Below are 13,695 nucleotides of genomic sequence, written 5' to 3'. Positions count from 1 at the left end.
AGGAGTTAGCTGGGACAGGGTGTCTGGGTAGGAACAGAAAAAGCCATTCCAGAGAGCATTACACATCATCCACAGAAGCTTATTGGCATGAGCAGACTGGTTAAGAAACGCTGCGTCTTTTTGGTATGGCAGAAGTGTAGAGTTCATGAAAGCTGGAAGCATAAGGTTGGAGAGGAAGATTAAAAAGGTTGAGCACTGGTCCCATATTGAGATTTGGGTTTCCTGTAGGTACTGGTGAGTCCACAGGGATTTGTAAGTGAGGGCATGAGGAAATTTGTGGTTTGAGAAGAAAACTAGCAGAGGAATGAAGAAGAGAGTTGGTGGGAGAGGTTTTCAGAAAGAAAATGGCTGGGAACTTTAACCCATTGTGTGGGAGAAGGTTGGGGAGAGGAGGAGGTGAAAATGACCATCCTGTCCTAGAAGACAGGAAATCACAGGAGGTGGGAAGGAGTGTGATTAGAGGGGGGAAGGAAGAGTCTCTGTTTGGCTGGAACTTATTCACGACAGTTGTAGGACGTGGATGAAGAAATGCCCATACACAATTGGACTGTGTGCCTCAGGAAAAAAACTTGAGCTAGAAATGGAGATCTGGGGACCCCAGCCCCATCCGTGATGCCTAAAGCCATGGGAATTGCTGAGATCTCTGTTGGGGTGAAAATTGATGTTTCCATATTTGTGAATCCTCATTAGTGATGGCCTACTATGTCTTTATATCCTTTTGTTTAGGTTTGATTTCCTATTTTCACTACCCACTTTTGGGGAATTGTTCAAGAAGTAAATTTGAAGTAGTCATAAGTCAAATCCCAGAGTTTCCCCACCACCCTGGCTTTCTGATATGCATATATTCTGGTTTAATTATAAGGCAGTGGACTATGATTTCATGATTTGAAGAACTCTTCAGGTGTTTGCTCGTCATTTGTCAAGCTTTAAATTAAAACTCATGTTTCAGGCTCCTTATGTTCTCTGAAGAATTAAGAATAAAAGCTATTTGTACAGCATGGAGCTCTTACTATGAGACACATCCTTGGATAAGGGCTTGTCCTGCATGACTGCATGAAATCTCACAACAGCCTGTGGTATGATAGGAGATATCAGTGCTTTTATAACCCAGTTTTACAAATGAAGAGATAGCGATTCTCAAGAGCAGCGTCAGATAACTTCCATGAGCTTTCTTGGCCAGGAATGGCACTGCCCAGACACTGAACCCTAGGAATCTTGCTCCGAAATGCTGCTTTTAAACACAGTGCCTACTTCCTTCTCTTCCAGAAGACTTTTAATATGGAGCATTCAAAGGGAGCTATTGGACAAGGAATGCAAACCTTATTTATAGAATCAAACCTCTTGGCTGTATTCAGACCATTGAACATACTTATAGTACAAATAAAGTTTAAGTATCAATTGTTTATTTTGATGTGAGCTGTGCTAAATTATTCCCTAATCAGTTACTCATTTGCTGACATGATTGTCGGTCATATCAGACTCCCTTGATCTTTGTCAAGGATTAAAATACTTTCAAAGTTTTACCTGGAAGCAGCCAAGATACAAATACTTGTAAGCACAGCCATCTTGCCTCAGAATCCTGCTGGGAGAGCCTGCCAACTGCCAAACCGAGGGTCATGTGGTGTAGTCAGTCCAATTAGAGCTTTTAAAGTCAGGCAGACTGGAGTTTAAGCCCCAGTGATCTCACATGCCACCTCTGGGTTTCCATTTTCTCCTTTGTGAAACTGAGGTCATAATAGTATTCACTTCATAGGGTCGATGTGAGATTTGGTTGCAAGTAAAACATTTCCCATTATAACTGACACTTAGTATATGGTCCATAAATATAATTGCACCTACTGAATCCTTGAAGAGACAGTAAATACCTGTATAACATTTTAAAATCTTAGAATTGAGGAGTTCCCGTTGTGGCTCAGTGGAAATGAACCTGACTAGTATCCATGAGGACTCAGGTTCAATCCCTGGCCTCCCTCAGTGGGTTAAGGATCCAGCGTTTCCATGAGCTTTGGTATAGGTCTAAGATGTGACTCGGATCTGGTGTTGGGGTGGCTGTGGCATGGGCCAGTGGCTGCAGATCCGATTCGGCCCCTGGCCTGGGAACCTCCCTATGCCACAAGTACAGCCCTAAAAAGACAAAAAAAAAAAAAATCTTAGAGTTGAAGCTGGGTAAATTCACAAAACAAAGGGAGAACTCTGTTCATTCGTTCAGGTCATCCCTCCATGCTGAACTTGTGTTAGGTATTGGGAATATAAAAATGAACAAGGTACAATATAAGACACAGTTGCCACCTTCTGCTGCTCAGACTCTAGACTCTACTTAACCCATGGTTTGAAAAGCACTCTATGTTTTCTGGATGACATTTCATCATTTCATGCCATGGCCCCTTTGAAGTCTCATAAATGGCACACGTAAGAGGGAGAAAAGCCTGTCATGGGAGAATTGGTGGTCCTTGAAGTGTCCTTAGAGTCTCTTGACTGCTGAGGAAGGGATCTTAGATGTCAACAGCAGAGCCCATTACCCTCTTGTTACAGCATAGTTCTAGACCCCAGGCATCTTGTCCAGTTGGCAGGCAAAGACGTTTCCAAAGAACGAACCGTGATGATCTAGAAAACAAACTTGTGGTTGCCAAAGAGAAAAGGGGAGGGGAGGGGAACATTAGGAATTTGAGATTAACAGATACACAATACTATATATAAAATAGATAATAATAATAAGACCTGCTGTATGGAAGAGAGCACCGTAGTCAAATCTTGTAACTACCTATAATGGAAAACAATCCGAGGAAGAATGTGTATGTGTGTGTTTATACACATAAAACGGATTCACTTTCTGTGTACCTGAAACGAACACAGTATTGTAAATCAGCCATACTTCAATTTTTAAAAATACCCCCCAAAACCCCCACAATCACATGACCTAGAGAGACAGTCTCAGAACAGGAAGCAAGATGAAGGGGAGAGAACAGCCCAGAAGAAAGACTCAAGAGCAACAGTCTAGGCTAACACTTAAGAGCACAGACTTTAGCATAAGACAGGGCTCAGCATTTAAATCCTTGCACAGTTACTTGAGTTTGCCAAGCCTGATCTCTCATATTTTAAGTAGCGATATTATGATATTTAGTGTGAAAGTAGTTGTGACAATGTATTTCAAGTGCCTTTTTTTATGTTTTTTTGTTTGCTTTTCTTCATTTTTCTTCATTTTCTTCATTTTTATTAATTATAGTTGATTTCCAATGCTGTGCCAATTTCTGCAGTAGAGCAAAGTGACCCAGTGGTACATACATATGCATTTTTTTCTTGTCTTTTGTCTTTTTAGGGCGACACCCACGGCATATGGAGATTCCCAGGCTAGGGGTCTAACCAGAGCTACAGCTGCCGGCCAGAGCCACAGCAACACCAGATCCAAGCTGTGTATGTGACCTACACCACAGCTCACGGCAACAGATCCTTAACCCACTGAGCAAGACCAGGGATCGAACCTGCAACCTCATGGTTCCTGGTCAGATTCGTTTCCACTGTGCCACGATGGGAACTCCTGCATATGCATTCTTTTCCTCATTTAAGTACCAGGGTTCTAATACATGATAGGGCTCAGCATCATCTTCACCATCATCCTGGTCGTCATCTCCAAGTGACCAGTGGTAGCTCACTTTCCATGATTTGTGCTGAACACCTTGCAGGATTGCTGTGGAAGATGAAATCCAGATGTGTATGTGAAAACAAGACATGGTGTTAGCTTATGGAATTCATTTATATCACCATCAAATGTAATGTTCTCCCCTTTGCCCACCACAGGCTGGGGTAGTCACTTAGGACTATACTAGTGCTGTATAAAGCAGAGTGGGCAGAAGAAAAAAACAGCAGCTGGCTGGTCCTCTGTGACCACTGTGTCAATCCTGACTGTCCCTTTCCCTGGCAGGCACTTCCTCTTTAAGACGTCCTCGGGAAGCACGCCCCTGTTCAGCAGCTCCTCTCCGGGCTACCCTTTGACCTCAGGAACGGTTTACACACCACCACCCCGCCTGCTACCCCGGAATACCTTCTCCAGGAAGGCCTTCAAGCTGAAGAAGCCCTCCAAATACTGCAGCTGGAAATGTGCCGCCTTGTCCGCCATCGCCGCGGCCCTGCTCTTGGCCATCCTGCTGGCGTACTTCATAGGTAAGTCTGGGCAGCTGCCAGCAGGTGGCAGGGGGGCGGGTCATTGACTTGTGACTGTAGAGGGCCTCTGTGGTCTGGACCATTGGCTGGTTGGCTCCTGAAAGATGTAAAAGTGAGTGATGGATAGCGGTGATTTTTTTCTCTCCTCAAATCCATTTAAATCTGATGACTTCTCCTTCGCGGTTCTAAATGACATTTATCAGGAGTGAAATTAAGCCTCCTTACTATAGTCTTTCTTGGAGATGAGCTGAAAATTGTCATTCCCACCTACCCATCTCTCATTCCTCGAGCGGCCTTCTGATCTCCTTCCTCTTGGATGCAAACCCAAGTCTCTGCTCTGAAATTAACACAGTGTTGGCTGACTTCAGCCAAAAACCAAAGAGAAGAGGAGTAGTGATCAGCATGCCTAGAGTATTGCGATTTGAAGGAAAGCCGGAGTAGCTGGTTGGTTGTTAGAGCTGGGAACAGACACAAGGTTGTGAGGCAGGAGCACCCAACTTGATCTTCCTAGGGAATCGAGTCACCCAGACCCAGGGCCACTTGCCCATGTCCCCTCCTTCCCCTCCGTCCCTTTAGCCTCAGCTCTCCTCTCATGTGTTACCCAGTTGGAGTCAGGTTGCCCTCCTGCACGAACTGTGATGCTGGGTGGGAGCTCTGGGTATAAGCTAGGGTAGCAGATGGGTGCCGTTGCTGGGGCACATTTCTTCACATGCCAGGGATATTGGTTTGCACCTGTGAGTTGTGGCCTTGGGACTGTGTGAAACAGTAGATGCCAAGAGTTCAGGGGCAAGGTGCCCCATGCAATTCAGTATCCTGGACTGGACACAAAACATGCTCACAGCTCCTAGGCCCAACCATGAGCACCTCTGGCCCTGATGCCTTGTCACCTGAGTTTGCCAATGGCAGATCTCCTGGCCCAGGCAGAGGCCACGGTGACGTTGTTCAAGTTTATTTGAAACACTTGATGGTGCTGGCTTGGTTTCAGAGATGCTGCGACAGGCCTCCCCAGGTTGGCTGGGCCATATTGCCAGGCAAACCTATAAAACACCAGACTCTAAAAAAGAGACCAACTCTAAATCAGTTCTCAGCACTTATGCCAAAACCTTCCAGTTTAGGAAAAGGGAGAAAAACAAAAAAGCAACCCTGATTCTTCAGCTTTTGCCCTTTCTCCCAAAATAAGCCCTCCATTCTCCTGCAACAGTGGGGGTTCCCACACGTCTTTCAACTCAGACAGCCAGCAAGGTGCCTGCCAAGGAATAAACCAGGCCAGGGCTTCCGAGATCATTGTACCCAAGCTTGCCTAATGGCAGAGGAGGGTAACTGTGCTCCCTAGAGATCTGGGGCCCTGTGCAAAGCAAATGACTTTGAGCCAAGCACTGATGTGAGGTTTGCACTCTCTCCTATAATGTCACTCTGCTCATTTTAATATGGAAAAATAAGTTTTTGCAGTCCTGACCTGTTGCATCTCTTGGGGATGCCGTCCAGAAGTGAGAAAAGTGACTCTCCAGGGAAAGGTGCCATATTTACCTGGGGCTTTGCCAAAACCTTTGTGCTCTAAACTCCAGCTCTACATGTGGGCTGAGGTCAGATACACATGTACCCTGTAATGTAAAGTCAGGTCTGCTTCTCACTTAGCTCTTGATGAAGGATGGAGTAATGGATTGACTGAAGGAGAAAGAAGGGCAGCTCTTGCACCCTCAGTCACTTGAGTAGAATCCTTTGTGTCCTTAGACGTAGTTTTCCGTGCTTCCCCAGGTAACTGTTGGGGTAGGATGGGGTGCAGGGTTTGAGGGAGGCAAATTGAATATGCCTTTGAGGTCTTTGCATGATTTGTCTTTGTTTTAGATACCTCAAAAAGGGCCCATGAGCTCACTTCTCAGGCTTAATGTTCTGCTAGGCTGGTGGGCACAAGAAACCCAGATATAGACACTAAGGTGCTGCCTGCCTCTGCCAATACCATCCGCCGTGAACCTTCTCCTCCACTCACAGGGAGAGATAGATGGCTCACACCTGATTTATTGAGCTTGATAGTTAAAATATAATAGCTTTCTGTAGGGCAATCATATAAATGGGGAACCGTATAGCGAGAGTTTAATGTTTTAATCGGGTGTGTAACTTGTAAATGATGGATTAGGAAACATATTTATCCTCCATCTGGAGGCTACTGAGGGCTGAACCAGAGCATCTTAGGATGGTTTATTAGTTTATAATCCATCATTTCCTATTATGTATGCTTTAGGTAAGATTACGCTCCGACCCTGGAGTATTGAAGGATAGTTGATGACTCAAAATGAGTGATGTCAGGGGCCCATTCACCCAGCAGTAGCGACGATGCATGTCGAGCACTAGGGCTGCTCTCAGTTACTCTCCAGAGGCAATGTCAAGTCTGCAAGCACGGCGAGGGGTCAGGATCTGGAGTCCCGACCTTGATCCCGGCAATCCCTTTCTCCTTCGCCTTGACAAAGCAGTTTTCCCTCTGAGTCTTGGTTTCCCTAAGTCAAACCTGGGAGTATGATGGGTATTTACAATCAGAAACTCCAAAGTATGGTGAGGATTAATTAATGTGTGTAAATCACTTTGAAGATGAAAAGCAGCGTATTATTAATTATGGAGCTGCAGGGGCATAAACCGTGCATTGAAAACACAGAGAACAGTGTTGTCGGGAGCAGCGTGTGCTGGTGCCTACCTAGAAAACAAGTCGTCAGGAAGGACAGAAGGACAACGTCAAAAATGAAACCCTCCTGTGAAGGAGGCTGAAGTTTTTAAGACCTGAGCCCCCTCTGGCTCACACATAACTCTGTGTCCTGCTAGAACATGACAGGTCCTGAAACCGATGCGTCAGCCCCAGGACATTTCTGGCCAGGCACTGGGTTCAGGTCTGCTGGGGGAACTGTGACAAATAGGCCAGATTATCTTATTTGCGTGTTGAAACTCATCAAGGGAAGTCTTTCCAGAAATGAGCAACCTGGAATGGCTCAGCCCCAGGACGAGCCCTTCCATAGATCCAGCCTGTGGGTGAGTGTAAATCCGAGCCACACCAGCCCTCATGCAGAATAGAAGACACGAGCCTGAACCAATCCAGTTCTTGCTCACACAGCTGGAGTCAGAGATCTTTTAGGATATACTTTTCCATCAGATTCTCCCGATGCCAAGTTCTCCCAGTGTACAAAACCCCCTGAAAAAAAATGACTCTGAAAAACTTCATGGACCACTGGGGGACCATTTCATGCGTTACTCAGCCCCTGGCCCAAGTGGTTCCTAGGGAAGGCTGGTTTAGGAGAATCTGGCTGTGAAACACAAGACAGCTTCATTTTTAGGAAGGTGTCCACGATCCCTGGGCAGCTCAAGCACTTTCATTGCCTGCCACACCAGAAATCCCTCTGGATCCCTAAGTTTCCTAATCACATAACCATCCTAGAGTTTCTCATCTGATTTATGCCAACTCTACTGTGTTTTTACCCTTAGAGCATACCTACAGAAGCTGGTTCAAGCCTTCCATTTGCTTAGAACTGTAAGCTTTCCCATTTAAAGCCCTTTTGTGTAATTATCAAATTTTAACCCCATCCCCCAACATTCACTCTAGCTGAAAAGGAGATTGGTGTGTTACAGGCATTTGACAAGCATTGATGCTGAGGCTCAGAGAGTCACAAGCCACATGGCTTGTTAGCTGCCGGGCCAAGACTAGGCAGTCGGTTGAGGGCTCTCTCCTGAAGATCACAGTCAGCCCTATCTTCCAAATGCCACGTGAGACCCAAGTGGTCCTTTTTGTAGCAGCAGTTCACCTTCCTACGTCTGTCCTTAGTAGCAGTGAAGAGTCATTTCCTCTCCTCCTCCCTGAATCATCTTCAAACATAGAGGACAGAAGCTATCTCTCCCCCTCGGCTTCTTAGCCTGTCCTCATAGTTCTTTTTCCCAAATATCTTCTGTTATGGAGGTCAGCAAACTTTTTCTGTTAAGAGCCAGAGAGTGAGTATTTTTGATTTTTCAGGTCCGTTATGACATCTCAGCTCCACCACTGTAGTTCAGGAGCAGCCCCAGACAGTGTGTAAACAAATGGACACGGCTTTGTTTCAAGAGACTTTAATTATGGACGCTGACATTGGAATTTTATGTACTTTCTGCATGTCATGAAACATGATGCTTTTGATTTTTTTTTTTTCCAACCACTTAAAACATAAGACTGTTTCACAGCTCCCTGTGTGGTGGCCACAGTTTGCCAACTCTCCTGTCAGATTGTATTACTGTTCTTTTCCAAGAATGCCTTTTCAGAGCATTTCCACCTTTACAAAAAAACAAACAAGCAAATGCACAAACAAAAAAAACCTTAATGCTGTCAAAATGGCTAAGAGTCCACCCATATGTCCACAGTAAATGGATCAGGTGCTTGCCTACTATCCCATTTCATGAATAATTACATCCGATTTTCTGACACAAACCGGAAGTAAAAAAAGCCAGCCACTTTTCTCTTTAGTTAAAATCTTTCTATGAGATTAAAAACGTCCATCCCAATTGATGGCTTCAAACATCTTTTAACATCCTAAGATGAATGGCGCAGACTGCCCTGGCCATTTTGCCACATACTTGTTCTCAGTCTTCAGTTACCCTAGGTTTTTCTGCAAAACCATTGCCTATAGGGTTTACTTTATTTTGTTTTATTAAGGTATAGTTAATTTACAGTGCTAAGTCAATTTCTGCTACATAGCATAGCAAGACAGTTATATAAAAATTCTTTTTCTCATATTATCTTCCATTGTGGTCTGTGCCAAGAGACGGAATATAGTTCCCTGTGCTACACGGTAGGGCCTTGTTGCTTATCCATGCTAAATGTTTTGCATCTACCGTTGCCTGTTCCTAAAGGTGACTCAGTGTCTTTGTGAAGATTTTCCAACAGGTCCTAACCGTGCTGCGTCATTGAATGACATCGGGGCTTCCTTGTCTGAGGTTAGCATTGGCTATGTCTAGTTTCCTTCAAAGGCACCAACATTCTCGAAAGGGCTACCCCCACCTCCAGGAAGAAGGGTGCTTGTCATGTGTGAGGTTGCTGTTCAAAACCAGATAATCCTCGAAATTCTATGATGGGAGTCCACACAACTGTTCAGCTTGACACAGGACTCAGACCATCGCCCTGTGTTAAAAAAAACACGAGTAAGAGTCTCCTGTCAAAAAGTCTTCACGTGATTGGGAAAGGAAGGGGGGCAGAGAGAAAGATAAGAGCGTTTATGTCATCCTAAGTTAGTTTTGAGCTCTTCAGATCCCTGCCAAACTACAATACACATATATGTATTAGAAAGTCACCTTGTCTCTTTTCACTACAGTAATTCCTGCCAAATATGAAATACTATGTTTTAAGTAAGCCGTTCACTGCTCTGTCTTCTGCCACTCTCACTTTGATCTGGGAAGAACGCGGGCCATCAACATGTCAGGATGTTAAAAGTGTGGTAATTTGGGGCGCTTTCAGTTTCTTTTGAAAACAATGAGAGATTATTTTCTATGGAAACTAAAAGCCTCCACTGTGTTTAAAGTTGCTCCACTTGGAAATTGATGTGTTGAGACTCATGCTGATGAATCTGCGTCCTAGGCTGCTATTTGGTGTATTCCCACCTCGCTGCATAGAGCAGGTTTGAGGGGAAGTGTAAAGAAAATGACAGAAGATGATGAGAAGAGTACATTTCACCTGACATCCTTTAGGGGGACACAGCCAACAAAAAACACCGGCTTTCTTTTTGCAAACTTGCTGCTCTTAGACTTTTCAGAGAGATACTAAACCTTCTCCTCCTGTATGAATTCCAAATTATGTATTTACCTCCCATTATCTAAAGGGCAAAATGCTAATGATGATGTCTGAACAATCCAGCAAATGACATTTCCACCCAACTCCCCAGCCCCAGATGGTCAAACCTCATAGTTAACCATGCAGAGAAAAAGAGAACTGCCCGCAAGTAAGCCAGGGGACCCAGTTCTCTTACCGGGTCCGATGTTAGTTAGTAACAGACTTTTTATCTAATAGATATGCTAATGTGCTCTTAACCGGATAATAAAGTCCTGTCAGCATTTCCACACCGTGATGAGTCTTTGGCAGTGGGACTGCTATTTCCTAATTGTATACCTGATTTCAAAGGGTCTGTCGACTTAGGGAAAGTAAATTAAGTCATTAGCTAGGTCTCCATCATTCAGCAGTCATGTGGCAATATTTGTATTTCGTGTTTGACATTCAGAAAAGAATGAGTTCCTCTGCTAAGGGAAGGGAGGAGGCGTTTTTACTTTGCCCCCCAAGACCCCTGTTAGAAATCAAAGTAGTCAGGGCAGGGATAGGCAGGGAGGGGTAAATTAGAAGTATGAGATTAACAGATACACATGATTATATGTAAAATAGATTAAACAACAAGGAACTAGTGTATAGCACAGGGAACTATATTCGATGTTTTATAATACCTATAATGGAAAGGAATTTGAAGGAGAATGTGTGTCCTGTGCGTATACAAAGAAGCAGCTTCATACTGGAAAGCACGTACCTGGCTTCCAATTCTGGTAGATGTATCACTTGGCTGTATACGTGAAACTAACACAATATTGTAAGTCAACTATACTTCAGGAAAAAGGAAGGAAGGAAAGAAAGAAGGAGAAAGGGGGAGGGAAAGAGAAAGAGGGAAGGAAGGAAAGGAGAGAGGGAGGAAAGAGAAAGGAAGGGAGGAAGACAGAAAGGGAGGAAGAAAAATTAGCAGTTGGGAACTAACAGGTATACACGCTATGTATAAGGTAGGTAAATAATAAGGACCTACTGATATAGCACAGGGAAAAGTATTCAGTCTCTTATAACCTATAATGGAAAAGAATCTGGAAAAGAATGGAGATAGGTACGTACTTCATACATACATCGATATGCATATATATAAAACTGACTCACTTCACTATGCATCTGAACTAACCTAACTAACTGAACCAACTAACTAGCGTTGTAAATCAACTATACGTCAATAAATAAAAAAGAAATCAAGGTAGCTGGCAGATACAGGGCTTTCTGCCCTCATGGGCAGACTTGATTAATGAGAATGAGGAAGCAACTTTTGGGGCTGACTTAACAGAGCATCTTAATGTAAAACCAGGGAGGAGGGGCCTCAGCCCCAGCTTCTCAAGAACCACAGTAAGGAAGTGGTGTTGGGTGGATGAGGAAGGCGTGTCCACCACCTGTCTGTCCCTTGGCAGCTCTTTCCTGGACCTTCTCGGGACCAGTTCTTTCTCTGGCAGTCATCGGTCCACAGGCAGTAACCACATGCTATGGCAGGATTGCCTCTCACTCCGTTTATTTGTCTGGATCACTTAGGGTGGTCACCAAAACCACACATCCCTAGTTCCTACATCTTTCATGTATTCGTGTATGTTTGTACTTGTTTCCTGATTTAAGATTCTAGGCCCCAGTTTGATTACACTGTAAATAATTATTTCATTCTACATTTTACCTGTAACACAATTGCCCTGCCTTGGTAATGACAAAAGGAACAGCTTCATAATGGAAAAGAAGCAGCTTCATAATGGGAAGCACATATCTGGGCTTTGGTGTCAAAGAGACCTGAGTTCCAATTCTGATGTATATACTTAAAAGCTATCTGACTGTGGGCGTGCTGTTTATCTCCATGCACCCGAGTTTCCCATCCAAATAATCCATACTTGGTAACGATGCTTCAAGTATTCATTGACATGGTAATGCATGCAACTTTTCTTCAAATCCAATATGTCATGCTATGTGAGAAGTGTCATTGATGTATGCACCCCTGAGGAGAGAAAAGATTATCAGTTGAACTATGACATGATTTCTTAGCATTTATACTTTTTATTTTGTATTTTTAGAAAGAGGTAGACACAGACCACCTGGATTGATATATGACCATGTGTGTAGACAGATTCACAGTCACATCTGCAGGCCAGTGTGCTGTGTGGCCAGCCTCAGTTGTAAGAAAACACTAATTTTGAAGAAACATTCTGATTTCAGAGATGTGAAAATGTAAAAAAAAAATTTGAATATTAGAACTGGCGAAATATGGTGGTACCTGGAACACAGCAGAAGCTCAGCCTAAGTGGAGTTACCATGATTCTGTTGGTGACTATACCCCTAGAATAGGCCCAGTAAGAAGCATAAACCAGGTCCCTGGGTAACAGTGCCTTGCACCTCATAGGCAGTCACTCAGTAATGTTTAACTAGTGAATGCTGATTAGGATTAGGGTTGAGCTGAGCCGTGTATGGAAGGCATTTGTCAGGAACCCAGAATCCCGGATTTCTAGTTTTACTTGTTCCCCATGTAAAGAGAAGTTGCTGGTTCCCTGATAGTGTAATTGCCTTTGTTCCCAAATGGGTTTCCAAGTTAGAAAGGCTTTAGGCAAAGGAACAGTTAAGAGGGCTCTGTAAGCTCCACTTTGAAGCCCTCTGGCGGGAATCTGTGGTGCCCTGAAATGGAGAGAGCGAGTTGAGTGAAACTGGGAAGTGTTTGTGTCTGGCACACAGCCACCACTGGGCACCCCCATTACAAAGTGTAGCAGGATTCAGGTGGAGTTCAAGGTGAAGCAGCAAATAATGGCATAAATCTGAAAGTCTGCCGGCTGCTTCTCCGTAAATGAGGATGTGCTAAGAAATGAAAGCAATTGCTACAAGGCACCAAGTAGAGAAAGGAACTATTATATGGTGAATTAGGTCTGTGTACACAAGCCATACAGAATCCTTTGTGCTCTGCAGTGCCTTGCTTAGCTGTGTAGCCTCATAATGACAGAAACTTGACCCCAGAGCGAACTTTTAAAACATTCATATTTCCCTGAAGGTCACCTTAAACCAGACTTCTTGTGTCCTTCATGGAAAAGTCCTTTACAGAAAATTCCTATTTTGGTGGTAAAGACTAGGCACTCAGAATTTTTGCTTGAGCCCGTTTCTCATCAAATAAATCTTTTATTAAATTGATGTCTCATAATAAGATCTTCTGCATTAGGAGAGCAAATGGTCCATCGCCTGTATTAACATATTTAATATTACCATAAAAAAGAGGATAATGCATTGCACATTCCACTAATTTCATTTTTTTATCTTATCAACTTCTATCCTTAAATAAATACATATATATCAGAATGTTTCAGAAAATAGCACTAAGCTGCATGCTGTTAAGAGCTTTGTGGAAGAAAATATTATCCTCCACTCTTGCAAAGAGAAAAGAATTTAGAAGACATGTAATAGGTATCATCTTTAAAAGCTTTTTTTTTTTTTTTTTTTTTTTTTTCAAAAAACCAGAGCAATGGATGAAAATGGAAGATCAGCTTTGCCTCCAACCTTGACATTTCTTTCATCATGACTCTCAGCACAGCGGTTAGGGAAGGCCCTTCCCTTGGGATGGGTTTTCAGCAGAGTTAGGTCATTTGTGGGGAGATTTGTGCAAACATGTGCAGCACTCCCCGTAGGGATTCAGATCTCTGTCAAAGAAAGGCGTATTGCCTTGCCTTGCCCTCCGTAGTCATGGTGCAGTTCTGTCAGTTTGCTCACTAATATTACACCATGAAAAT

At 43.7% G+C, this 13,695-nt stretch overlaps 1 protein-coding gene across 50 annotated transcripts in view; it reads left to right on the top strand.

The window, feature by feature from the left end:
* TENM2 (teneurin transmembrane protein 2) overlaps positions 1 to 13,695 on the top strand; it is a 1,290,011-nt gene that overhangs the window by 992,074 nt on the left and 284,242 nt on the right. For all 50 annotated transcript variants that reach the window (XM_085001825.1, XM_085001822.1, XM_085001814.1 and 47 more), the window contains one exon: positions 3,920 to 4,158. In XM_085001825.1, the coding sequence (XP_084857951.1) occupies positions 3,920 to 4,158 (239 nt within the window). The remainder of the gene's footprint in view (positions 1 to 3,919; positions 4,159 to 13,695) is intronic.

Source organism: Sus scrofa, chromosome 16, assembly GCF_054392235.1.
Source record: "Sus scrofa isolate SSC_HxYL_T2T_F1_AM1 chromosome 16, Sscrofa_HxYL_maternal_Yorkshire_Landrace_v2.0, whole genome shotgun sequence".
Taxonomy (NCBI): Eukaryota; Metazoa; Chordata; class Mammalia; order Artiodactyla; family Suidae; genus Sus; species Sus scrofa.
The sequence above is the reverse complement of the archived record's forward strand: the minus strand, read 5'-3'. Positions and strand labels throughout refer to the sequence as shown.